The 27,959-nt window shown below is 37.2% G+C and overlaps 1 protein-coding gene and 1 long non-coding RNA gene across 13 annotated transcripts in view; both read left to right on the forward strand.

Annotated features, from left to right (window-relative positions):
• The window catches only part of CNGB3 (cyclic nucleotide gated channel subunit beta 3), a 245,871-nt gene that overhangs the window by 216,899 nt on the left and 1,013 nt on the right, over positions 1 to 27,959 (forward strand). For 8 of the 11 annotated variants that reach the window (XM_077876330.1, XM_077876334.1, XM_077876335.1 and 5 more), the window contains 5 exons: positions 527 to 645; positions 21,131 to 21,277; positions 21,505 to 21,679; positions 22,678 to 22,752; positions 23,835 to 27,857. In XM_077876330.1, coding sequence (XP_077732456.1) covers positions 527 to 645; positions 21,131 to 21,277; positions 21,505 to 21,679; positions 22,678 to 22,752; positions 23,835 to 24,095 — 777 coding nt within the window. In that variant the 3' untranslated portion in view covers positions 24,096 to 27,857. Of the gene's footprint in view, positions 1 to 526; positions 646 to 21,130; positions 21,278 to 21,504; positions 21,680 to 22,677; positions 22,753 to 23,834; positions 27,858 to 27,959 lie in introns of those variants that run through there. The other 3 variants (XR_013366987.1, XR_013366986.1, XM_077876333.1) reach the window with 3 other exon arrangements.
• Positions 6,969 to 13,399, forward strand: LOC144300381 (uncharacterized). 2 transcript variants are annotated; one of them, XR_013366991.1, is made up of 3 exons: positions 6,969 to 8,649; positions 9,790 to 9,886; positions 13,304 to 13,399. It is a non-coding gene; the product is annotated as an uncharacterized LOC144300381 (long non-coding RNA). The 2 variants fall into 2 exon arrangements; XR_013366992.1 differs by having other exon boundaries at positions 13,360 to 13,389.

A 27,959-nucleotide genomic window follows, 5' to 3' on the forward strand; every position in this document is an offset into this window, starting at 1 on the left:
AGATAAGTAAGACTGAGTAAAACAATTGATGCATTAACACTTTCCTTTCAATATGGAACAAGAAAAATAGCTGAAAGGTTTACTGTGCTCAGACATCAGTGTTATAGGCAGAAGGGTAGAGTTGGCCTTTGAATGGCTGTAGCCTATGCCCTTTTGATACACCAAGCACCTTCCTCAAAGCATAGCAGTGAACATCAAAGCCTGAGTGATTATGCTTGCAACCACTTATTTCCTCTACTCATATCCATTCCTGAAACAATGTGCTGACTGAAACATCTTCACCTGTCCAGTGGTAGCATACAGTGCTTATATGTTGGGAAGTGTCACTTCCGTAATCATTTTTGTTCACATGATATGTGCAACCAATGTCTATAACTACCTCAAGTCTTAAGATCATTACTTTTACATTGATGTTTCTTGCTTTCCTGCTTACATTTATTCCTCGTAAGAGTTTATATTTCTTCATTTGGGACATAATTGTCAAGAGTTAAGTGACTACCATTTCCTCTTTATATTTGGCATACAGGGAGAAATTGGCAAGGAAATGTATATCATCAAGCAAGGAGAAGTCCAAGTTCTTGGAGGTTCTGATGGTGCCCAAGTTCTGGTTACTCTGAAAGCTGGAGCAGTGTTTGGAGAAATCAGGTATTTTAAAGACACATCATAAGTATTGAAGTCTATTATTTGTCATAAAAGAAAAATCTTAGGTCATAAAATAACTAAGGCTCCTGTTTAAACTTGGCAAAGGTTTTATTGTTCTGAGAGCATTGGTATAATGATTTTCACATTTCTACTTATCCCTTCTTCCCACAAAGACCTAGCTCATTCAGCTCTTTAGTCCCAGGACCTAGTCAGTGCCTGGCATAGGGTAAACACCCAGTATATGTTGAATATGTATACATGTGAATGAATGCTGAAAGAAAAGGTTAGTAGTTGTCAGATTGTTAGAAAACTTAAAGTCAGGTTAAGAGAGCAATTTTGAGTAGGCCAAGGAAGTAAACAACACAACACAGGTCTTTTAGGCCATGGTAAGGAATTTGTATTTTACTCTAAATATAAATGGATACCAGTTGAGGATTTTAGGCAAAAGAATGATACGCTTTGAATTATGATTTTAAATGACCACTCCAACAGCTATGTGGAGAAGAGACAGTAGAAGAACAAGAATAAAATAGAGGAAACCAATTAAAAGTCAGTTGTAGTGTTTCCAATAAAATATGATGGAGTCTTGGTACTAGGATGCGGGCTCTTAAGGTGAAGAGAAGAGTGTACTGTCAGGCAGTTATTGATATATCAATTTCAGAATTGAGAAAATTGCAATTTCAAGGCACCAATTATCTTGCCCAGGATCATATAGCTAATAAGACAACATTCACACCTGGGTTTTGTGGATCAGGGTCCAGTGATCTTTCTACCAGACCACAGAAGAAAGATATTTATCCAAACTCTGACTTCAGAGCTGCTAAGAAGTTATCTTCAGCATTCCAGAGATATGGATAATTTCAGATGACCTCATATTAGTGTATTTCCTTAGAATGTTGGAAGCATATTATTTCTCTGCTGATAATGTGGATTCTATTTTTTTTATTTTGTTCTCCTTGCTTAAAATAGAATGGATACTCCTGTGAGGGTCCTACTTTGGGGCAATGATGGAAACGTTTCTCAGAATGTCCAGTATTTTAGTCCTTTGCTTATTTTCTATTGCTTCTTTACTAGAAGTCCTTGCAAAAGTGATTTAATATTTTAGTGACTTAATAGCCACTGTAATCTTCAAGGTCATAAAACATGCAACAGTCTAATCTGAAGCATTACAGAAATTAATTAGCTGACCTCTCTCAAGGGTTGAGTACTCCTTGAAGAATAAAGCTTTATAAATACAAGTGTGTTAATTGCTGATATTATCATCACAGAAGGAAATACTCTAGGAATAGAATCCAGGTGCTGCTGAGCTGCAATTGAAAAGAATCTTAGGTTTTGACAGTAGCTTCTCAAATAAATCTATTACCACTTGGTTTCTAAGGCCAAATTGAAACCAGTAGACAAGGCAAGCTCTAAACTTGCTCAATAGTCTGGTTGGTTTAAAAAAAAAAAAAAACAGTCTGGTTGGTTTAAGCAAAAGGGAGCTTTTTGTCTTGATTCTTTTCTTGGCTATAGTTGAGGAGAAACGGGATGTTCTGGCTCTTCCCAGATACCCGCAGGCTTCACAGGCCCACAGCTGTCATACGTCCCTGGAACTCTAATTATTTATTCCAGTGATGGAGGCATGCCTGCCAAACATCTAGATACTGGAAAGATCTGGTGATGGTGTTTACTACTCAAAAATGCTGTGACCTTTGTTAAAATGAACTATATCCAGCACTATTATATAGCTTTTTAATGAACGTTCTTTTCTCTAAGGAAAAAAAAAATAAGAAATAAAAGAATTGAGGACTTTCAAGGACATTATATATTAATCTAAAAGAGCAAACCTCTGACTAAAATAGATTTACAGCCTGTCATGGAGAAAACCCAGACCACACTTCCAATTAATATCTGAAGAGTGCAGACATCCCACTTAATAGACAGACCTTGGGTCTGCCAAAAGATGGTCTTATAGTAGTTCAGACTCCATTGTTTTCCTTATGCGGACCCTAGATGCCAAGTTTTATTCACCAAATGTATTTAACCACTTCCTATCCTCCTTCTGCATGTCACCATTCCTGAAATGCACCTGAACTTTTACTATTGGTATTGTTATTGTGATTTTTTTTAAAGATTTTATTTATTTATTCATGAGAGACACACAGAGAGAAAGAGGCAGAGACACAGGCAGAGGGAGAAGCAGGCTCCACGCAGGGATCCCGACATGGGACTCGATCCCAGGTCTCCAGGATCACGCCCTGGGCTGGAGGCCGCGCTAAACCACTGAGCCACCCGGGCTGCCCGCTATTGTGATTTCAATAGAATTCCTTACTGGTTTCATATCTCTTTGGAATGTCCTCCCCCTGGAAAATATCTACTCACTCTTCAAGACTCAATTCAAGGGTCACCTTCCTGAAGCCATTTCTAACCAACCCCAAAACAACTAGTTGCTCCCTGTTCTATGCTTCCATACTATTTTATTCATGACTTTACTATGGTAGTTACCATTGATTTATACCTAATTTGTCCAGAGGGATCTCCCCAACAGATGAAGCTATTAAAACATAAGAATTAGAACTTTCCATCTTTGGGATGCCTGGGTGGCTCAGCAGTTGAGTGCCTGCCTTTGGCTCAGGGCGTGATCCCGGAGTCCCGGGATGGGGGTCCTACATCGGGCTTCTGCATGGAGCCTGCTTCTCCCTCTGCCTATGTCTCTGCCTCTCTCTCTCTCTCTCTCTCTCTCTCATGAATAAATAAATAAAATATTTAAAAAAAAAGAACTTTCCATCTCATGTCACCAGCAGCTACATAAAAATAATAAAAATAATACAGTAGGCCAGTAACATCACCAAGGTGGCAAGGTAAGTTCTTCCTGACCTTGCTCCCTGTCATAAGCATAAATAAGAACTATTAGAAAACCAGACACCACTGAGAGAATCCTAGAACACATGGGTGAAGCTGAAACACCCTCTGCACCACAGAAACCAAAATATTGCATTAGAAGGGTAAAAGAAGTGACTACGCAGAGAGTGACCACATCGCCCCTCCCCAAGGCCAGCATAGCACCCTGCAGAGGTCTCCCCAGAGCCTCCAGTTTCTCCACTGTGAAAAGAGAATCCAAGAAGGACAAACACTCCCCAAGCATTGTGGGAGCCCGTACTCTGATCTTTCACCACAGGAATTGAAGGAGAATCTGTGAGTTTCAACTCCTGGGAATATGGACTGTGATGGAGAAGAGGTGAGTGGCTTGCAAGAGCCAGCAAGTGGAATTCATACCTGCCATGCCCAATTAGTAATCCCACCCAGAAGCTTTGCAGAACCAAACTGGGAGTGCACTCTGACCAGGGAACTCAGCAAAATGCAGATTTGTCTGAGTCTAATGCTCAAACAGAGAAGTTTGCAAACCTGAGGGCCCCATTTGCCCTCATCCAGGCAAGGAGCTGAATCAGTATGACCCGCCATGGAGAGTCTTTGGACCCATCTGGCCAGAAGGGCTAGTGACAACTCCTGGAAGCAGTGTGGGTAGTGGCACCCAAGGCAAGAGGTGAGCAGAAAGAGCTGAACACCCCCCAGAAAAGCCAGTCCTAGGCATGGGGCTTTCCCATGATACGCACAGGCAGGGGGATTAATTCACAGTCCAGGCTGAAGGTAGCTCTCCTCCCCCACAGAGCCTGTTGAGGAAATTTAGAATAGCCTAGAGCAGTCCCTTTCCCTCCCACTCCAGCAAGAGAGCTAAGACATGGCCCCACTTGCTGTGGAGAGTACTTTCTGGTCCCATCTAACCAATAAGGCTTGGAGACAATACCTGGAAACTACGCTGGCCCAGTGGCACTCAAGCTACTCGATCAAAGTAGGCAGGCAGAGCTGATAGTTGGCAAAGCCAAGCCAATGGCCCTGTTCAGTTAGGGAACTTGGGGTGCAGGTTGGCTTGAGTTCTCAAACAATGATCTGTACCTACTTTAGAGCTGCTTTTCCTGGTGTGCTCAGAGAATCTAATTCACACCCCTGTTTATTGCTGACTACAGCCTTTAGTCTATGCAACTAGGGAACCCAACCAGAGCACGCAGGAAGCTACATAGCCCATTCAGCTGCCCTGTGTACAAGTGGCACTTGAACAGAGAACATGGCCCAGAATTTCTCCCATCTAAAGAGAAAAATCAGTGGCCTCACCTAACCAAAGAATTCAGTACACACTCTGACCTGATTCAGGTCCCCAAACAATAAACTGGGTCCCATCCTGCTACTGTGCTATATCAGGGAAGCTATTTATAGCACCACCTACTACTGAATAGTATACCCAGTCCAGGCCATCTAATAAATGGGACCAGAGAATCCAGGCAACCCTGGAGCCCATCCTACAGCTTCACTTGGATAGGAAACCAAGCCAGCAGTCCTGTCCAACTGTTCTCAGCCAGTGGCACAATCCCCCATCTCCATCCTTAGAATTTGAACAGTGGCAGCACATAAAAATTGACTGTAATAGCAGGACACACTTGCCCAAGGACATACCAGCAGACACCCAGAAACCCAAACTGAACTGACTAGTGAAGAACTGTCTCTGACAAAGCAAACTTACAAAGTCTGGAATTGGAGCCCAATTATTAAAATGTGCAGATAATATTGTAAGAACTCAAGGATCATGGAAAATCAGGTAAATATGACAGCACCAAAGGAAATTAATAAAGCTCTAATAACTGATCCTAAAGAAACAGAGATCTATGAACTGTCAGACAAAGAATTCAAAATAATCCTTTTAAGAAAGTTCAGCAAACTACAAGGAAACATAGATACACGATTAAACAAAATTAGGAAAACAATGCATAAGCAAAATAAGAAGTTCAACCAAAGAAATAGAATGATAAAAAAAAACAAATACATGAGTTGAAAAACACAGTAATTGAACTGAAGAATTCAATAGACAGTTTCAAAAATAGATTCAACCACACAGAAGTATCAGTGTGATCTATGGGATACGACTTTGAAAATTACCCAGAAGAGCAAAGAGAAAAAAGAGGGGAAAAAGTGGGAAAAAGCCTACAGAAATTATAGGACACAATGATGTCTCGATACACTAACCCTTAATTATTTTATAATGACCTTCTTTGTCTCCTTTTTACCATTTTTAACTTAAAGTCTATTTTGTCTGATATAAATATAGCTACACTAACACAAAAAAAGATAACTACAACCTCATGTTCATTGCAGCAGTGTTTACAATAGCCAAACTATGGAAATAACCTAAGAATCCATTGATGGATGGATAAAGAAATTATATTCATATATATGTGAATATTATTCAGCTATAAGAAATCTTGCTTTTTGCAATAATGTGGATGGACCCTGAAGGCATTATGCTAAGTGAAATAGGTCAGGACAGAGAAAGAAAAGTATTCTATGATCTCAGGTATATGTAGAATCTTAAAAATAAAAGAAGAAAATATTCATAAAAAAGATTTGTGATTACCAGAGGCAGAGAGTGGGAGGAAAGGGAATTGGAGAAAAGTGGTCAAAAGGTACAAACTTCCAGTTGTAAGATAAATAGGTACTAGAGTTGTAATAAACAACACGATAACTACAGCTAACGCTTCTGTGTGATAGGTAGGAGAGTTGTTAAGAGAGTAAATCCTAAGAGTTCCCATCACAAGAAAATTTTTTTCCTTTTTTTTCCTTTTTTCTTTCTTTTCTTTATATTGTTCCTATATGAGCAGATGAATGTAAGTTAACCTACTGTAGTAACCACTTTATGATATATGTAAATCAAATCATCATGCAATATGCCTTAAATTTATATGCTGATGCATGTCAATTGTTTCTCAATGAACCTAGAATTAAAAACCTATACAATAAATATTGATTTTCACTGATATCCTGCCTCCTTTCAAAAATAATTCGTAGGTATAAAATTATATCCAGGGTCCCTTACAGCATAATGTAAAGTGCCATGCACTGCGGCACCTGGATGGCTCAGTCAGTTGAGCATCTGCCTTCAGCTCAGTTCATGATCTCGGGATCCTGGGATTGAGCCTCCAGTCAGGCTCCCTGCTCAGTGGGGGACCTGCTTCTCTCTGCCACTTCCCCTGCTTGTGCTCTCTCAAGATCCTTCTCTCTGTCTCTCTCTGTTGAATAAATAAATAAAACCTTAAAAAAGAAGAAAGAAAGAAAGAAAGAAAGAAAGAAAGAAAGAAAGAAAGAAAGAAAGAAAGAAAGAAAGAAAGAAAGAAAGAAAGAAAGAAAGAAAGAAAGAAAGAAAGAAAGAAAGAAAGAAAGAAAGAAAGAAAGAAAGAAAGAAAGAAAGAAAGAAAGAAAGAAAGAAAGAAAGAAAGAAAGAAAGAAAAGAAAAAAGCCATGCATGACATGGTAAACAAGAATGGCAAACAAGACACAATTGCTTCCCTGAAGAGCCTTACAAATAGATGAGACAAGGAAATAAAAGATTCCAATACCAGGTGGTGAAATATATGGATTGCATCCAATGATGGAGTATACACAAGATTTTATAGAGTAGAAGGCTTCAAAATGACCAATATCCCCTGAATTTCTTGAGCTTGTTTGGGAACTGAGGAAAGATTTCAGCGCTCCTCAAATGGCACATGCAGACAATAATATGTGCACAATGTCAATCCTGGTAGTCCCTACTATAGGATATATAAAGGATTATTCACATAATGCCTGTAGTGGTTGCATGGTGACCCCCACAAAGATACATCCATGCCCTAACCTCTGGAACTTATGAATGTAATCTTACTTGAGGATGGGGGAAGCCTCTTTACAGATGTAATTAAGTTAAAGATCTCAAGACAAGATCATTCTCAATTATCTGGATGGCCCATAAATCAAATGATAAGTGTCCTCACTTGAGACAGAAGAGGAAGACACACAGACACAGGAGGATGAGAGAAAGGCCATCTGATGACTGAGGCAGAAATTGGATTTATGTAGTCACAGCCAAGGAATTCCTGGAGCCACCAGGAGTGGCAAGAAAGAGGCAAGAAAACATTCTTCCCTAGATTCTTTGGAGGGAGCCCAGCATTCCCAATACCTTGATTTAGGACTTCAGGCCTCCAGAATTGTGAGAGAATACGTTTTTATTGTTTTTATTGTTGTAAGTCACTGGTTTTGTGTCAGTCTGTTAAAGCAGCCCTAGGAAAAAAATACCAAACTCCTTAAATTGTTAAATTTAAAATTTTTTACTGGGAAATAAAAAGGCATGCTTGACACCTCCCTCTATTCACCCTACATGGCCAGTGCACCTCCAAGACCTATCAATCTTACCTTCTTGGTATGTCTCCAATCATTTGCATCTTACCATCTCCATTGATCCTGCTTTGGTCCAAACCACCTCCACCTCTCATTAGACAACTGTAGTGGCCTACTCTGCATCTCCTACTCCAGTACCCACATCTTCTGCAATCCAGTCTCCACTCTGCAGCCAGAGAGATCTTTTGGAAACCCACAGATATGATCATGTCCCTGCCCTTGTGCTTAAAACAATTTAATGCTTTTATACTGTTTTTAGGAATAAGAACAAAGTCCTTATCCTGGCCTACAAGGTCCTACAGAAGCTAACCACTGCCCACATCTCTACTTCACATTGCACCCCACTCCCTGTGCTCTCTTTAGTTCAAACTTCAGTTCCCTGAATATATCACATGTCCTATGACCATGGGGAGTTTTTCACACATGCTGATGCCGCTGTCTGGACACTTTCTCGCCTCCTTTACTTAATCTCAGCTTCTTTCAGAACTTCCTATTCTCACTACAGGAACCTCCCAGTTCTCCTTGCTGTGTGCTCTGGTCAGACTATATTCCTTTCTTTCTGAGAACTTATCTTTCTAATTATGTCCTCACTGGTGCATTTATTTCTTTGATGTTTTTCTTCCTCACTAAATTGTAAGCACCAGGACTACTGTGAATTGTAAGCACCAGGAATGGTTGTGCCATTCGTGCTCTGCATCAAGATGTCCAGTGAGGGACCATACTCCACTCCTGACTCATGATCCCTGCTATTGTGCTCTTCTTCATGCACAGGTACTCTTTACTTTGCAAATGGGAGCATTTTTCTGGCCAAGCTTTGTGCCCATAGGACTGCATGTTCCCAGAAAAGCTACATTTTTCTATTTTGCACAAAGGCACAGGTTTCCAGGGACAATAGCAGACATCACATTTGGTTTGTTCTGCCCTCAATTCCCAGCCCTTAGGGCAGTGCCTGGCCCACATAGTACCTAATAAATAGTTATTCGATAAATAAGTGAATGTAATTATCTTTCTATCTTTGCATATTTATTAATACACAATCATTTTTGTCATGAATATGCATATTCATTCAGCCTTTTGCCCTTTTCGTCAATTTTTATTATTAAGAATAGCACTACTGTGTTTATCTTTATAAAATTACTTTACTTTTTTTTCTTTGAGGTTTATTCCCAAAAGTGAAATAACTAGGTCAAAAGGTAGAAACATTTCTATAACTCTTGTAAAATATGGGCAGATTATTTTCCAGAAAAATTGAATCACGCAATGTATAGCTATTTTTCCCTACCATCACTGCTATTACTTTATTATTCTCATTGGTTTTGCATTTTAATAGGTTGTTTTAATTTACACTCTTTCTAAATAGTGCCTGGAAAATAATAGGTCCACAATAAACATTTTCTAAATGAATTAATTTTCTATGGACCTATTTATTTTCATAAATGTGATTATTTATTTACCTACTGTATTTCTTTTTTCACCATCCTTTTTTCATCATATGTAACACATTATTGAGTAGAATTTAGACATTGACGTATTTTTATATTTTTTTATTTAAATTCAATTAGCCAACATGAAGTGCATACTTAGTTTTAGATGTGGTATCCAATGATTTATCACATTTATCAATGATAACACCCGGTGCTTACATCATGTTTTAGATAGTGTAATCTTCATTTAAAATATTTAAATTCTAATGTTTCACTGGTTTTATTGGTCAAATCATCCATTCCCAGGATGCTTTTTTGATATTTACTTTGTATCATTGTGAAAAGGCCAGATTTTTGAAAAAATAATTTTAACCTTTTTTTCCCTCATGTTTCCCTATTTCTCCTGAACACTCAGTTTTTAAAATAGGAGTACCAGAGAATACTTCTAGTTCGACGATGTTAATTCCATGTTCTTACTCTTCATCAGACTAATTCTCTTATCGCTTACCCCTCGCCGCCTGATGCCACCCTCAACCCCTTTCCCTAAAGACAGAAAGAGCAGCTTCACTAGAACATGAGCAAGGGTAAGAAATCTTGGTTAATATTGAGAAAGAAAATTCTTCATTTTTTTTCCTATCGCAAACCTGTAAATACTTTCTGTATTAAAAATACGTATTTGTATTTTCACTACATCCTTTTGTAGACCATCTCTTAGATTGTGAAGCAACTTTTTACTTAAAGCAAAAAGCAAATCTCATCTAAGTTTCACAATATTCCTGTGAACAACTCTATTATCAGTACCATTATTAAAACATGTATTCAAATATCCTAAGGATACCTCCTAAAGTAACTTTGTCTGGTGTCTCTAATTCTATGAAAATCAAGGTTCCTTACCACATTTAGAACAGCAGAGAGGAAGTCCAGGTTCTAACAGTCAGATGTTGACATAGCTTATCATGCCAGCCTGACCAGCTTCCTCCTTTATTTTTTCTAAAGTCCATGGGCAAATAAATATGTGTCATTAAAATAACACCAATGACTTCATTGGCAGCAATAGAGTTCAAGTGTAAAGAAAAGGTCTCTTGATTAATCAACTCTGGTCTTACATTTGAATTTTAACAATGAAACTCATAGTATATGTTGTCTAATAAGTTGCTTCATGAATTCTGGACCTCAGTTATTATGTCAATAGGTATAGGTAAAAACTTATATCACCATATTAGTGTGGTCGTTAATATACATCATTGTTAGTTATTTTGACTCCAAAAAACCTCTTAGATAAGCTAATATATAGTATGTTTGATATGGTATTTTTAGCCAGAGTATAAATTGAAGAGTATTCTCCTGAGCACTTGAAAGTATACCAGTAAACAGGGCATGGAATAAAATGTACATATTATTCTTGTTTTCCTTTCCACATCCTTAGAATCTTTACCTAGATTCTTTGTTGTTCATCCACCTCCTCTGAGGCCAGAGGAACTCTATTATCAAGACCTACTAGGGGAAAAAGGGCTTTGTGATTTGTATCAGTGAAATCTAAACTCTCTAACTTTGATGAAAGTCCACACATACAGATTTGTCTCAAACTATTAAAAAAAATTCTAGGCTAACATGTGTTAGCATGGTTATGAATATCAAAGTATCTGCAAAGAGCAAGCAGCTTGGGCAGAGGTGACACTAGAACATCCTCTGATATTTGCTCACCTACAAAAGTTTTGTTAGAATTTATTTTTAGTGAAGTGGTAAAAATTTTCAATAACGAAATGTTTTCCAATAACAATGAAAAGGATAAAAGAGTATCTCAGAAAAAAGCTACACAGATGATCTAACCTCCTGCCCTCTGAATATAATCCACTTGGAAATTTGCTTAATGAGAACAGACATTTGAAGTTTTAATCTCCCACTCAGCATTGGATGTGATACTCTTTCCATTGACTATATTCAAAAAGAGTTTTATTTCTATTCCAGGAAATGATTCTACACAGAAAAAAAAATGCTTTTAAACCAAAAATATCTTTATTTTAGGAAACATTCTCATTTTTTACATTTAAAGCATTTGCCATTTGAGGTTTTTTTCACAATTTATTAATTTATTTTAGAGAGAGAGAGTGCGAGCAGGGGGAGGGACGTAGGGAGAGGGAGAGAGAGAATCCCAAGCAGACTCCCCGCTGAGCATGGAGCACGATGCAGGGCTCTACTTTACAACCCCAAGATCATGACCAGAGCCAAAATCAAGAGTCAGACACTTAACGAACTGAGCGACCCAGGCACCCTGCATCTGCCAATTTGAACTGCATTTACCTTTTTAAGAATCTTTATATGAGTTTGCATCCCAACTCCACAACTTATGAGCTGTGTGACTCTGGGGAAGTTATTCAGCTAAGTCTTCATTTCTTCATCAGTCAAAATGGATTAATAATAATATATACCTATACCATAGGGTTGGAAAGCATTATATGTATTAATACATAAAAAAGAATGTAGAAGGTCCCTGGGTGGCTCAGTCTGTTAAGCATTGGACTCTTGGGTTTAGCTCAGGTCATATCTCAAGGTTGTGAGATTGAGCCCCGCCTCATGCTCTGCAATGAGCATGGGGCCTGCTTGAGATTCTCTCTCATTCCCTTTCCTTCTGCCCCTCCCCTACTTGCACTCTCTCTTAAATAAATAAAATCTTTAAACGAAAAAAAGAACTAAAAAAAAAGACCTTAGAAAAATACCTAACTCATAGTAAGCACTCAAAAATATTAGCTAGTAATATTACTGTATTTGCTACTCTAACACCCGTCACCCACACTTATCCCACTCCTCGATTATAAGCAATTTAAATGGATAGATGTTAATCATCTTTATAGTCAGAGAAGTTAGCCTTGTATCTCGCTCATTATGGAATATGGCCTTTCTAAACACTCCTAATTTATCTCTAATTTCTCTTTTGCTTTTCAATTTATACCGTGAATGCCTTACATTCTCCCACATGATAGGCTCTAAGGCATAATGTTCTGTACAATCACAAACTCATAAAAAAGACTATCAAAAGTCCAGCTGAGAAAAGCAATGTTTAAGGGGATTATTTGTACTGTGTATATTCTAGGTGCAACAAAGAGAAAATAAGTTACCTGGAACACATCATATTGATGCCCCTCCTCACCTACAGAATTATTCTTACTGAAGTGAATTTTAGAGTGATATGCAGCCTTTACTGAGGACGATATGACTGTTTTAGCAAACTTATTTTTGTATCTATCATAAAAATATGAGAATAGTGTTCACCATTTATATGTGGTCTCTCTACTAAGCCAATTAAGAGACATTTTTATCTGCCTTAAAGCCAAGAATTCATCCATTTTTATGGTATAAAAGACTTAGAGTCAAATTTGAAGCCCTCTTATAGCAAAGTTTGCATTTTTGCATGAATCCTATTTAATGTTTCCATTCTTGTTTTTCTTTTGCTCTTCCATTCAATTTATGCCCAATTCATGCCCCTCTGCATTCTACTTATTTGTGTGAGTGCTTTCTGGATACACTAGCTCTGCTAAAAAGTGTGGTGCAGGCTGTGCACTGCACAACTCCAGTTAGCTCCAGTCACATAGTCTATGTATGCAGTGCACAACTTATGATGCCATATGTGGCAACTCTGGAAAAAGGCTGAGAATAAATGACTGACTAGGAACTATCTGAATATTCTAGCTCTCTGTGATTTGTATATATCATATATATATTATATATAAATTATATATACATACATACACATATGTGATCTCCATGTTACTATTTATTTCTGCATTTACAGAGTTTTGCACATATAGGTTCTCTCATCCTGAGTATACCTTCTCTTTCTGACAGTCACACAACTGGTTTCACTTACTTATCCACACACTAGTGCTATGTATAGTACTACTAGTACTATGATGGTTAATTTTATGTGTCAACTTAACTAGACTAAGAGATGTCCAGATAGCTGATTAAACATTATTTCTGGGTGTGTCTGTGAGGGTGTTTAGGAAAGAGATTAGCATTTGAAGAGATTGAGTAAAGAAGATCATCCTCACTAATGCAGGTGGGATCATCCAATCCACTGAAGTACTGAAAAGGCGAAGGAAAGGCTAAGTCGCTCTCTCTGTTTAAGCTGAGACATCCTTCTTCTCTTGCCCTTAGACATCAGATATCAACACTCTTGGTTCTTGGACTTTCAGGCCCAGACCTGGATTTACACTAAAGCCTTCCCCATAATCCCTCTTAGTCCAATTACACCACCAGCTTTCCTGGTTCTCCAGCTTGCAGATGGCAGATTGTAGGACTTCTCAGCCTCCATAACAATTCCCGTAATAAATCTCCTCTTATGTATATCTGTATATATCCTATTTTTTCTGTTTTTCTGAAGAACCTCAAGTAATACAAAGTTATATTTATTATAACTTGTTACAGTTATATACTACAAATTAGAGTTTAAAATTTTTCAGCCAGGGATGCCTGGGTGGCTTGGTTGGTTAGACATCTACCTTCAGCTCAGGTCATGATCCCAGGGTCCTGAGATTGAGCCCTGAATTGGGCTCCCTGCTCAGTGGAAGGTCTGCTTCTCCCTCTGCTGCTCCCCCTGCTTGTGTTCTTTTTCTTTCTATCTCTTTTAAATAATTTTTTTTTAATCTTTAAAATTTTTCAACCAGGGCTGTGGAGAAAGGAGAACCCTCTTACACTGTAAGTAAACATGCAAGCTCATGCAGCCACTCTGGAAAACAGTATGGAGGTTCCTCAAAAAGTTGAAAATAGAGTTACCCTATGATCCAGTGATTGCACTACTGGGTATTTACCTCAGAGATACAAATGTAGTGATCCAAAGGGGCACCTACACCCCAATGTTTATAACAGCAAAGCTCACAATAGCCAAACTATGGAAAGAGCCCAGATGTCTATCCACAAATGAGTGGATAAAGATGTGGTATATATATATACATATATATATATATATATATATATATATATATATATGTATATACACACACACACACACACACACACAATGGAATACTACTCAGTCATCAAAAACATGAAATCTTGCCATTTGCAATGACATGGATGGAACTAGAGGGCATTATGCTAAGCGAAATAAGTCGATAAGAGAAAGACAATTATCATAGGATCTCACTCATATGTGGAATTTAAGAAACAAAACAGTATCATAGGAGAAGAGAGGAAAAAATAAAACAAGATGAAATTGGAGAGGGAGACAAACCATAAGAGACTCTTGATCATAGGAAACAAAGAGGGTTGCTGGAGGGGAGGGGAAAAGAAGGAGGGCGTAACTGGGTGATGAACATTCAGGAAGGCATGTGATGTAATGAGCACTGGGTATTATATAAGACTAATGAATCACTGACCCCTACCTCTGAAACTAATAATACATTATATATTAATTAACTGAATTAAAGTAAAAATTTGAAAGAAATGTCATGGAACTATACACTTAAAATGAGTATAATTTTTAGTATGTAAATTATACTTCCATAAAGCCATTAAAATATCATCTAAAATAAATAAATAAAATTTCTCAGCCAGGAATTTTACCTAATAACACCTTCTTCATAATTAAATATAAAGAGTCTATAAACACCTATTTCTCCCTAAAAATAATCATATACTTATATTAGGTAGTAAAAGATGGCCTTGTTTCCTAAAAGAGTGAGTAAGTAACCTGCTTAGAAATACACATAATAAATGGTAGTTACGTGATTCCAAAGTCTGTATTATTTCCACAAAACCATACCAGCCTTTAATAATTCTTTTGCCATACTTTACCTCACTGCATTGAGTACATGGTAGGTGCTTAATAAATACTCACATGATTGAAGTGAAAATCAAAAAGATCTTTAAGTTATTGTCTAAGGTCACAGCACACAGAGGTGGATCTAGAATTAGAATCCATTCCTTTTTTCCTGGGCCATTGCTCTGTTCACTATTTTTTGACCTAGAGACACTTACCATTAACCTCAACTATTTATCCGCTAGTATGTGCTCTCAGAAACTATATGGGGTTGGAAATATTTAGGGATCTTCTTACTAAGCTATTTAATGCATGAAACTTTCCATTGGTGGAATGCTGGAGAAGCATTTTGTGGACAGAAGGGGAAAAAAAAAAGAGGCTATTTTAAACGTTGCTGAGAGAGTTTGGGCAAAATCCATCTGGCAAACAGACTATTTCTTCCGTTCAAAAACTCATCAAGCACTCTAAACGTGTAACCTGTAGGCAAGTTTAATTAAAGCTTGAGAAATCTCAAAATAACCTGACATTTAAATATGTTATTTCCATTCTGCTCTCATTGTCTGACACACACAGAGACATTCTTAGGCCCAAATTAAGCTCCCCAGTGCCATCTAGCCCAGCCTAACTACTGGATTACCCTATGCACAAGGCAACAGGAATGTAAATGAAATGAGCTCATTCTATCATTGTCCTTCAAGTACCAACATTTATTTCATAGAAAGACAGGTAAGAAGATAGATAGGAAGTTGGATGGATGGATAGATAGGTAGATAGACAAGACAGATAGATAGGCAGACAGATAGGGTAAAATTCATTTCTCTTCCTTAAAAAAAGAAGGTGAAAGCAGAGCTTGTCTTTGGGAAAACCTCAGGAAAGGACTAAAGAATAAGTTTTGGGGAGGTGCCTGGGTGGCTCAGTCAGTTAAGCATCTGATTTTGGCTCAGGTCATGATCTCAGGGTTATGAGATCAAGCCCTGTGTCGGCTCCATGTTGGGTGTGGAACCTGCTCAAGATTCTGTGTCCCCTCCCCCACCCTGTCTCTCTTGCTTTAAAAAAAAAGAAAGAAAGAAGAAGAAAAAAGAATAAGTGTTCTTGCCATGGAACAAGAAATTTAAAATGTGAAATCACCGAACAAAATAAGTAGTCAACATTTATGGATTCCAAGTATCTACTTTCTGTCTTGAGGGAGTAATTCCATTTTTAAGTGACCTGGATAATCCTGAACCTAAGTTTAGTGAGAAGTGCAGATAAGATGCTGTTTGATGCCTCAGTGGCGTAATAACATTAGGGGTTTTTTTCCTCTTTTTTTTTTCTGCCTTCTTTAGTTTCAGCTGAGCATTTCATATGATTTGACATTCTCTCCTCTCTTGGCATATCAATTATACTTCTTTTCAAGACATTCTAGTAGTAGCATTAGAGTCTGTGACATACATTTTAAACTAATCTAAGTCTACTTCACAGAATGCTACCTGCAGAGCAGAAGCCTTACACAGTATTCCTAATTCTTCCCTAGTAGCCCTTAAGACATTGACATCATTCATTTCATTTATCCCTATGCTATAATCACCCAATGCATTGCTACTTTATTATCTAAAGTTATCTTTTAGATCAATTAAGAATAAGAAAAACAAAGATTTTAGTTTTATTTTACCTCTATTCCTTCTCCATGTCCTTCCACTTTTTTAGGTAGAATTTCTAACTTACATTATTTTCTTTCTTCCTGCAGAATTTCTTTCAACATTTTTTGCAGAGTAGATGAACAAATGTTGAATTCCCTCTGCTTTTGTTTTTCTAAGAAAATCTTTGTCCTTTTTCACTTTGGAAGGATAATTTCACTGTACATAAAATTCTAGGTTGCTTTCTAATTTTTTTTTACTATTTTTAATTTTTATTGAGATATATCATTGGCAAATAATATTGTGTAAGTTTTAGGTGTACAGCATATTGGTGTTAGAAACTCATATATAAAAAAAGAAATTCATATGTATTGTAATATGATTCCCACTATTGCATTAGCTAACCGCTATCATGTCTTCTTTGTGGTGAAAGCGATTATGATCTAATCTGTTAGGAGCTTCCACATATATTTCACTCCCCTCTCTTCTTACTTGCATGGCTTCTCATGAAAAGTCTGCTGATTATTATCCTTGTTCCTCTTATAGGTGTTTTGTTCCAGTCTCAACCTATCAATGACCAGTGTTGTGATTGGACAGGCCCTTGTGGTTTTTTTATTAAGGTTGTAAAATGCCTTCAGCAACAACCATCAGGAAACCTTGAAAAAATACAGGTTAATTACTTAGAAGACCTGGAAAATTACACAGCCACCTGGAGCTACACAGTGGGATCACAAAGAAAGAAAGAGTGTACAGGCCTGGGATTGTGCTTTTATTGGGGTTGAGAATGGGGGCCCAGGATTTTGTGGTCTCACTCTTCATTGGTGAATTTAAAACATAAGAGTGGGAATTTAAAGTATGTGAAGTGAAAAAAAGTGGCGCAATGGTCACTTATCAACCAAGTCTCTAAAATAAAAAGAGCTTCAGTGGGGGAACGCAGCTTAGTTCTTTAATTGGGTGGCTGACAATATGTTTAAAATAGGCATATTTAAAGTGGAAGCGTCTTTGAAATGGCAATCAAGTTTAGTTCAGGCACCCGGATTTCAAAAAAAGTGATGAAACATAAGTGTCAGAGTTTATACTACAATAGGTAAGATGTTTCCCCCTCTGGCTCTTTTTAAGATTTTCTCTTTATCTTTGGCCTATTACAGTTTGAATATAATATGCCAGGAACTGTGAGGTGGGGAGGGGTGAGTATTTATTGTGCTTGGTAGTCTCAAAGCTTCCTGGATCTGTGGTTTTATGTCTGTCATTAATTTTAGGACCTTCTTGGCCATGATGATTTCAAGTATTTTTTCTAGTATTAGAGAATTGTATGCTTTATGTATATTTTATGTATATGTACACACAAAATATACATATCTATTTATGCCTTTTGAAATTGTCCTGAAGTTTTTTATGTTTGGGAGCAAGTTTTGGGGGTTTATTCATTCTTTTTCTCATTGTATTTTAGGCATATTTGCCTAATTTTCTAATGACCTATCTTCAAGCTCATCTATTTTCTTGGCCATGTACAGTCCACTGATGAGCCCAGCAAAGTCATTCTTCATTTTTGTTACAGTATTTCTGATTTCTAATCTTTCCTTTTGATTTTTGCCTTAGAATTTCTCTCTCCCTGCTTACATTTCCCATCTGGATATTCTTATATGATCCCTTAACATATTAATCAAAGTCATTTTAAATTCTCTGTCTGATAAATAAATAAATAAATAAATAAATTCTCTGTCTGAGAATTCCAGTATCTGTGTCATATCTCAGTCTGGTTCTAATGCTTTCTTTGTCTTGTTAGGCTGTGTTTATCTTGTTATTTTTTTAAGTGTGCTTTTTAATTTTTTGTTGGAAGCTATATATAATGTAATCCATAATAAGAACTGAGGTAGATAGGTCTTTAGCATGAGGTTTTATGTTAATCTGACTAGGAGTTGGACTGTGTTTAATGTTAGATGCAGCCCTAGGTGCCAGAAGTTCCAAATTTCTCTAAAATGTCCTTGTTTCTATCTCCCTTTTGACTTTAGCCTTCCCTAAGTATACTTCCTCAGAGAAAGTCTGCACCCTGCTGCTGTAATCCACTGTTATTATACAAAAACCCCATTGGAACAGTGATAAGATATGGGGGAGATCTATAATCTTATATTTAAATTGCAGTCTTTTAGTGGATCTGTGTCCTGGGATGTGACCTTTGCCAGTGTTTCTTAGTTTTTCATTCTCCTTAGGTAAGACAGGAAGACTAGAGAGCCCTGGGATGGGAGAAACACTTCAGGTGGCATACAGTTCTGATAGTTTTTTTTTTTTCCCTAGATAGCAGCCCTTTGTTATGGAGAATAAATAAGTTCCAGGTGTATTTTATAATGATTAATCATCACCTTCTGCTGCCAGAACCATAAGGAGATCTTTCTTGGCTGTTAACCATGAGAATATGGTGGGATTCCTCAAGGATAAACCCATACAGATATCGGTTTCCCCATAATTGTGACCCTCAAGAGTTTCTTGATAATCCACTCTCAACCTAACAGTTTGTTAAAATTACCATTTAAATGTTTGTACCAGTTATAGCTCCAAGGCTTCTGTTCCAGTTAAGTAGGTCTGGCTGTGGTTTTCTGGATTCACCTATCTCTCCACATTTAGGTAGGAATTTACCTGCAACCCCAGTTCTCTGATAAATACAAGAAAAGTTATTGGTTTCCAGTTTGTTCAGCTTTTTTTGGTAGTAAGAACATAGGTGATAACTTATGAGCTCTTAATGTGTGACAGCTAAAACCCTGTTAGTTGCTTATCAATTAACAGCCAGTCAGAATGTTCTCTTTTTTGCAACAGTCAGAGAAGCACATATTGTCTAATACAAATCTTCAGGCCTAGGACCCATGCAACTTCTCACACTTCCCCCTAAAGGCAGGGCTGTGAAAGTATGAACATTCATTCTTATTGCCAAGTTGCTTTCTGTGTCCTTTTTACCTCTAGAGATTGTGTTTTTATTAACGTGAGGCTTTTCTATTCTCCTCTCTCTTTCTCTCTCTCTCTCTCTCTCTCTCTCACACACACACACACACATACACACACAAAGGAAAAGAACACAACTATTTTTTCCTAACTGGTGGACTCCAAGGAATTAAATCTATTGTATTATCTTTGCAATGCAGAGTCTGTAGTATTTAAAAACAAAACAAAACAAAACAAAACAAAAACAAAAACAAAAACAAAAACAAAAACAAAAAAAACATTTAAATTTGTCTTTTCTTATCTTGGTTTTAAATACCAACCCTTAAAAAAATAAATAAATAAATAAATACCAACCCTTATTTTCTAGATTATTGGTGAATGATATAATTTTTAACCATTTCTAAAATTCATTCGTGTGTTCATTTCTTCACTAACTACTTGTTGGTCACTTCCCAAATACAAAATGGCCAGCTATGTCTCTAAAAAATGTAAAAAATAAAAAAATAATAAAAATAAAAAGATAAATAAAAAATGTAAAACCCAGGATTCACTGACTTTTCAAGTGGGACATTGTATGTGAATGACTATACTACAGAGCAGTTTGCGATATTGAGAAACAAGATGATTTGAGAGTTAAGTAGAAGAGATTGGATTCACCAGATGTAACCAAGGCATCATTAAGATTTGATGTCAGAGTTGTATCAGACAGGACCCAAGCAGAAAACAGAAGGTATACTCAAACAAGGTAATTCCTTTTAATTAAGGCATTGTTGACAGACACCAATAGAAGGAAACTGGAAGAAAAATCTAAGTGATCCAGCAAGGATTGGTGATGCATCCTGAAGCTAGCAATGGCAAGGGAGTCTTTCTACAGCTAGGCCTGAAGGGAACAAGAGAAGGGCACACTCCCAGAACCAAGAAAGGGGTGAGCATATTACTAGAACTCCACTGTGGAATCCTACTTCTAGAAGACCACATATCAGGGCTGTAGATTTTGGTAGAGAACTGTAACTACTGCTTACCTAAGGTCTAGCAAGGAATGAGCAAGGGAATAAGTGCTCCAACACCACACTCCTCCTGTTTCCAACTTCTTACTGATAGTTCTCATTGGCTGCACTCAAATGGAAGTCAGAGGACAAGCCTACAGAGGTCGGTTTTCTGGGAGCAAATAGGAATGGGAAAATGAAAAGTGAATCTGAAGGAGCAAATAGAGGATACCCAGTCCAAAGAGACTTTGCACTTCTGGAATCTGGGATGAAGAATCCCATAGGGCACTGATGGCTACAAGTCCTTCATTTGAGGTGGGAGTTAAGGCAAAACCTGTTGAAAACTGTTGCCACTTCCATCGCCACCACCTCTAACTTCCTCCAACGTCCTCCACACAGTCACCTGAACTCTCGTCTTTGCCTCTCTCCAAAGTAGTATAAGTGGTTAAAATATTTTATGTCTATTTTTTCTTTTTAATCTCGCTGGAAGAAAACTGAAACTGGTGGTAAAGATTCACTGTTCTCCTCTTACAGCCTTCTAGCAGGGAGAGGAGGAAATCGCCGAACTGCCAATGTGATAGCCCATGGGTTTGCCAATCTTTTAACTCTGGACAAAAAGACCCTCCAAGAAATTCTAGTGCATTATCCAGATTCTGAAAAGCTCCTCATGAAAAAAGCCAGGTATGACCTTTAAAACCCCATTAGAGTTGGTTTTACTTTGTGAAAATCTAAGCGGAGGACTGTATTGTGATGACAGGGATCAACTTTCTTCATGAGATGCCTTTAACAAACAAATGTTTATGCAGCTATCCATTGAAAACTTCACAGATTAGGAGAAACATTGGTGTCTCTGGTAATTTCTCCAGAATTTTTACAGTACTAAAGTAGCCTTTCTCTTCTATCCACAGTGTGCTTCTAAAGAAGAAGGCTCCGGCCACAGAGACAACCCCTCCAAGAAAAGGACTTGCCTTTCTCTTCCCACCAAAACAAGAGACACCCAAAATTTTTAAAGCTCTCCTGGGAGGTACAGGAAAAGCAGGACTTACAAGACTACTCAAACTGAAGAGAGAACAAACCATTCAGGTAATAAGGCAGAGTGAATGGAGGGCTGTCACAGACCATTGGACTAAGCAAACCCAGACAAACTCTTACTTTAATTCCATTTCAGACACTGGGATAGTTTGGATGCATCTAGTGTGAATAATAATGACTGTTTTATAGCATGTATTATTATCTAAACTGTATCCTCGTGTATCATTACATTTAATCCTCACAGTTTATTATAGATACACATGTATCCATATATATATACAAATACATTCAACTCTCATTATTTGTATATTCTGTATATTTGCATATCTACCTACTCATAGAAATTTCTTTGTAACACCAAAATCAGTGCTCAACATGCTCATTGCAAAAATACGTATATGCAGAGCGGTGATGAAAAATTTAAATTGCCCAGTGCACATGTTCCCAGCTGAAGGTGGACAAGAAGACACTCTATTTCAGTTCTCATACTATAAACAAGTGACCTTTTCATGGTCCATTTAAGTGCAGTGTTTTTCTCATTTTTGTACTGCATAGAGCTGAAGTGCTGTCTAGTGTTCCTAAGTACAAAAATGCTTTGATGTGCCTTACAGAGAAAAGATATAGCTTCATGTAAGCTTCCTTCAAGCATGAGTTACAGTGCTGTTGGCTATGAGTTCAATATAATGAATTAACAATATTTGTTAAATAAATGTCTCTAAACAGAAATACTCACAAAACAAGGTTATATATTGATTTGTTGATAAGAATTTGGCCAGAAGCTCATAAGAACCAAATCCTGCATTATCCCTAGGAGCAATGATTCAGCATTTGCTAATTCTGTGTTTGTGGATGCTTTATAGAACAAAACTACCATGAATAATGAGATTCAATTATATATGTATAGTCCTAAAATATACACCTATAAATATATAACACATTTTACCAATGAGCCAATAAATATTTTCACAAATATTCAATCACTTATATATCACAAATGTTAAAAGCCAAAAATAACTTCATAGATTTCATCCAAGCCCTTCTTGTTATAGATGAAGAAACTGAACTCCAGAGCAACATATTTGGATAAGATTACAAAAAGTGACAGAGCAAAAACTATTACTCAGGTATTCAGACTTCTAGGCCTACACTGAGCTGCCTCTCAATTCCTAGAAATTTCAAGATACTCAAATGTTATTGTTTTTCTCTCTTGATTTTCGTATTTCTTTGATTCTTGTAATAGACGTAGGAGGGCAAATGTTGAAAACAGAGCAGGGATTCAGATTTTCTGAATGGAGTCATGTTGTCCCTAAAACTGTAAGAAATGGGTGGCTGTGGATCTTTCAGAAAATCATTAAGCAAGTATTATAAATCAGTCACCCTCAAGAGGCTAAAACTTGCCTCTTCCTTTTCACACACAAACACTATGGTGAAAATTAGGAATACAGTATGAACCAAATGACTCATTTAACCAGCATTGAAATCATAATTTGTGTTAAAAGTTTATGGGGTAAAGAAATATAGGTCATTGTGTCAAGTAAGTTCCTCCACTTTACATGTGTACATTTTATACCTTGTACAAGCTTCTCTTAAACTAACCTGAAGCATCATCAGTACAGAGCATAGTATGTTTTTTACTATGAAATCTCTGCAGATGATACTAAGAATAATAGTTTCTAAAACTATACAGCTCAAGCCCCCGTGGGATGAATGGAGAAGACTGTATAAGGAAAGAGAGATGAGTTCCTCCCTGAGGTTCTCCTATGAGCTTATGCAGCAGGAAAATCATACATTCTGTAGTAGTTTTATGGCATTTGGTTAACACTTTTTTATTAGAAAACAAATATTTAAAATTTCATCTCCATAAAATAAATAAATACATATTTTTAAAGCAAAAGCAAAGAATCCTGAGCCCTAAGTCTAATAATTCAGAAAGCTTGAGGACAACTAGGAAGAGAATTTCTTGTCAGGGACAAAAATGCAACCCAGAATTACACTGTTAAGTCAAATGTGACAGCTCAGTCTCATTCTTCAGCACATTAGAAAGCTGTCAAATGATAGTCAAATGCGAGGCAGATGTGATTCCCACATTAATTTAATTCAGACACTCTTCTCTTGGTGGTGATCTTTAGTTATTGTATATTAATCAAAAGATTCCAATGTCCTTTATTATGATTTCAAACCAATTCTTTCTAACTGCTTCTTCCAGAAAACAAGTGAAAACTCTGAAGAAGGAGAGGGTAAAAGAAGAGAATATGAAGATAAAGAAAGAGAGCCATCAGAGAAAATACTGGACAGCTCTGAATGTAGAGCAAATTGTATTATAGCAGAGGAAATGCCCCAGTCCATTAGAAGGGCAGCTTTACCCAGAGGAACTACTCGTCAATCCCTCATCATCAGCATGGCTCCTTCTGCAGAGGCAGGGGAAGAGGTTCTGACAATTGAAGTCAAAGAAAAGGCTAAGCAATAAGTGTTTGATTATCTTTAGATGTAATCTAGCTAATTCCCAAAGAGATTGTACCCACGAATGTAGCTTAAGTTAATGAGGGGGGAAGACCTCACTGGGACCCTTGAGAAATGATAGACAAATCCTTAGCTTAGTTTCTAGGAATTATCTGAGAGGGTGATCTTACGCAGTGGTAAGATTATTTAAAAAATATCCCTATTCTCTGTTGTCATTAGCTTTATGCTATTGGTATTTCTCCTAATTTTATGTAGTAGGGTTTTTTCTTCCATTCTCTCTTGATGTTTCTTCCCTCCATCCTCCGTTTTGATTAGTTTGGTCTTGGCCCTGAAGTGATTCACTTACCTTTACAATTTTTATGTGTGTGTTGAAGTCTTGCACGACAGTTAGTCTTCGTTAAATGTCCTATGCATGTGAATATTACTTCTCACTTGTAGGGGATTATGATACTTTAATAAAATGTTGAAAGTAAAATATCATTCAATATTTCCATTCAAATAAGGGTGATGAGCCACTCAAATATCAAATCAACCCAGCAGCTGGGACTGGAGGAAAGCAGAGATAACGGAGCCTGCGGATGTGAAATCTGACCTGCAGAAAAGTCCTTGGAAGTCCAGTATTGGTCAGTGGTACCAACAAACCCACAGGAAAAAACATATTGTAGCAACATGTTGGAAAAATCATTCCCTTTGCTAAAGAAACAGACTTTAATATTTTCCCTCATACCAACTTGAAAGGCAGCAATCTACCTAACTCATCTAGCTCCACAAACTCAGAATGGAGGAATCCTATGGTCCCCATCTTCAGGTAGGCTAACATGACATTTCTGAGTCTTCCCCAAGCATTTGCTTCAAACGATGCCAGACCTGAGCTTCTTATTGTTTTCAGTTTTAGTAAAAAGTGATGAGGTTAGGAAGCCAGACTGTACACATGTCAGATTGACATATCCCTACAATTTGCAGAATCTACATGTACAGCTGTTTACAAAATCTCCAAGTTAATTAAGTGCACTTTAGGAAGTTGTCCTCATGAATCAGCTAACATTAGCATAATTACTAAAGTCTCATGCTGTGAGGAGACTAAAAAAGCTAGGCTGATGTCGGAAGTAATAATACATATAGAATTCCATTCTAATAAATGCCATTAGTGTATAACATTAAGTTCTGTATAATAAGACTATTCCCAAGTCCCATAAGATGGTCATTGTAACAGCACTTTGCTGAGAGGGTTTTAACAAATCATATTAACCAAAAAGCCTACAACATAGATGCATTCAGCAAACCATGTATAAATCGATCACTATAATAAAATGTATTATTTAGTTGGGTCATCATTTTTTAATATAGTGTTTGAGTATCATAAAAACATGGCGAGTTTTACAAAAAGTTATTTTTGCACTTTTTTCAGGAGTTGCGGGGATGGAGAGAAATTGTTAAATGATGCTTGCTTGATTATGGGAGTTTGTGTGTAGAAAGAATGATTAGAAAATGACAGAAAGAAAATGTAGAAATAGGGCCTGAGAAAAGTTTAGTAATAGGAAAAAAAATAAAGGGAAAAGAATCCTGAATATGTGAATAATATGTTCTCCCCTTACATCCCACAAAGAGATTAAAATATAACACCTTTGCAGTTTATGTTTTTCCCCTGTTGCTTATTTTCCCTCCCGAACTGTTCCTATTTTGGAAACTATCATCTCCACTTTCCTAGTCCCTCAGACTAAAATCTAGGAGTAAGTAGTAGTCCTTCCATTGTTTATTTGATATCAACAGGTTCTTTTTCTTTTTTAAATATTTCTAATTATTCTTTCTTTTTCAGTTCCAATGCTACACCTCATATGTATTTTCTGTTCAATTCAAATAAACATTCACTTTTTACTTAAAATCTCTGCTGATCACTGATCTACCTTCTCAATTCTTTTGTCAAGAGAAAAATCAGATTTCTACAATACCACTGTCAGTCCATTCAGGTTGTTTATAACAAAGTACCACAGACTGGGTAACTTATAAACAACAGAAATTTGTTTCTCGGGATGCCTGGGTGGCTCAGCAGTTGAGCATCTGTCTTTGGCTCAGGGCGTGATCCCAGGGTCCCGAGATTGAGTCCCGCATCAGGCTTCTTGTATGGAGCCTGTTTCTCCCTCTGCCTGTGTCTCTGCCTCTCTTTCTCTGTGTCTTTCATAAGTAAGTAAGTAAGTAAATAAATAAATAAATAAATAAATCTTAAAAAAAAAAAAAAGAAATTTGTTTCTTACAGTTCTGGAGGCTAGGAAGTCCAGGATCATGGCCCAACATGGTAAAGTTAGGGCCCTCTTACTGGTTCATAGCAAGCTTCTTCTCACTGTGTCCTCACATGGCAGAAAGAGCAAGGGATGCCTCTGGAGCCTCTTTTACAAAGACACTAATCCCATTCAAGAGGGCAGAGCACCTTCCAAAGGCCCCACCTCCTAATACTTTCATTTTGGGGGTTAACATTTCAATATGTCAGTTGGTGGGGGGGGGAACCACATTCAAATCATAGCAACCCCTTTTGACCATGTTATTTCTCTACTCAGGGACCTGCAAGTCCCACCTACCAATTAAATCTTTTTTATCCAATTTAATTACCACTACCCCAAACATACCCTTCACTGCCACTGGTCTTCCTGCTTTTTCTGGATTACCTCCTACCTTTCTTCCTCTGGTATTTGTGCAGGCTGCCTGCCACAGTATGGAATGTTGTCTCTTCTCCATCACTTACCTCTTCCCTATACTTCCAGATCTCTCCCAGTTGCCTCTAAAAGCAACCCATGATGGTGTAGTCTCAAAGGATTATCTTTTACACTTTCAGGGAAATACCACATAGTATAGCACTCTATTGTTCTCAAATTTCTGCTTAACTATGAATTATTTCTGCATGAATTATAACAAGGCAAAGACTAGTTCTTATGCTTTATTTGTATAAAGGCAGAAAAGCCCAGTTTTATAAAGGGAGAGAGAATATTGATCAGCAAATCATGGAAGTAAAATAAATACATAATCGACATAGAAAAGATTCTTGACTTCACTTGTGCTCAAAGGAATACAAATCAGAACAAAAATGGAATCACTTTATACCCATCAAATTGGATAATATTTGAAAACAGATAATAATACCAAGTGCTGGTAAGTATATCAGTTGGAGCTACCATTCTGGTAGTACTTATAGCAAAGTTCTGGCAGCACACCTTGGAATTTGCCAGTACAACTTCAGAAAATGTATCCCAGAAAATTCTCAAGCAGTTCCATCAGAGAAAATTCAAGAAGAAATGCATTGTTTATAGTACAAAGAGACTAGAGGCAACTCTGGTGTCTACACTGGGAAATAGATGAAATGAATATGGTGTGTGGGCGTGTGGATGTGTTTTTAAGATGAAACTCTATCCAGCCATTAGAAGTAATGCATTAGACTTACACATAACAACATGGATAGCTCTTTAAGGGGGAAAAAAAATGTGTGTGTTTTTTTTAAAGAAGAAAGAATGAGATCTTAAGTAATATGATGCATGTGTATTTTTATAAAGCCTATCTGATAAAAATTTTCAGGCACAAACCAGTAGCCCAACAAAGCCAAGTTTACAAACTTGCTACAAGATGGGAGACTGCTCATCAGAGGAAACATGGGCGTCTAACCAAACTCTGAGAAGGACAGGGTTATTATAGGGTGTTTGGGGAAAGTAGACATTAGGGTAGAGTTTAAATGAAGTAATGTTTCAAATTAAAGCAAAACTGTAAAAAAAAAAAAAAAGCAAAACCGTATGTAAGGGGGTCAGCATCAGACCTGGGCCAACAAGCTGACTCAGGTCCTATTTCCTTGGAAACTACTCAGTTTAAAATAAATACAGACTGTTGTTGC

The sequence above is a fragment of the Canis aureus genome, chromosome 28 (assembly GCF_053574225.1).
Source record: "Canis aureus isolate CA01 chromosome 28, VMU_Caureus_v.1.0, whole genome shotgun sequence".
Lineage (NCBI taxonomy): Eukaryota > Metazoa > Chordata > Mammalia > Carnivora > Canidae > Canis > Canis aureus.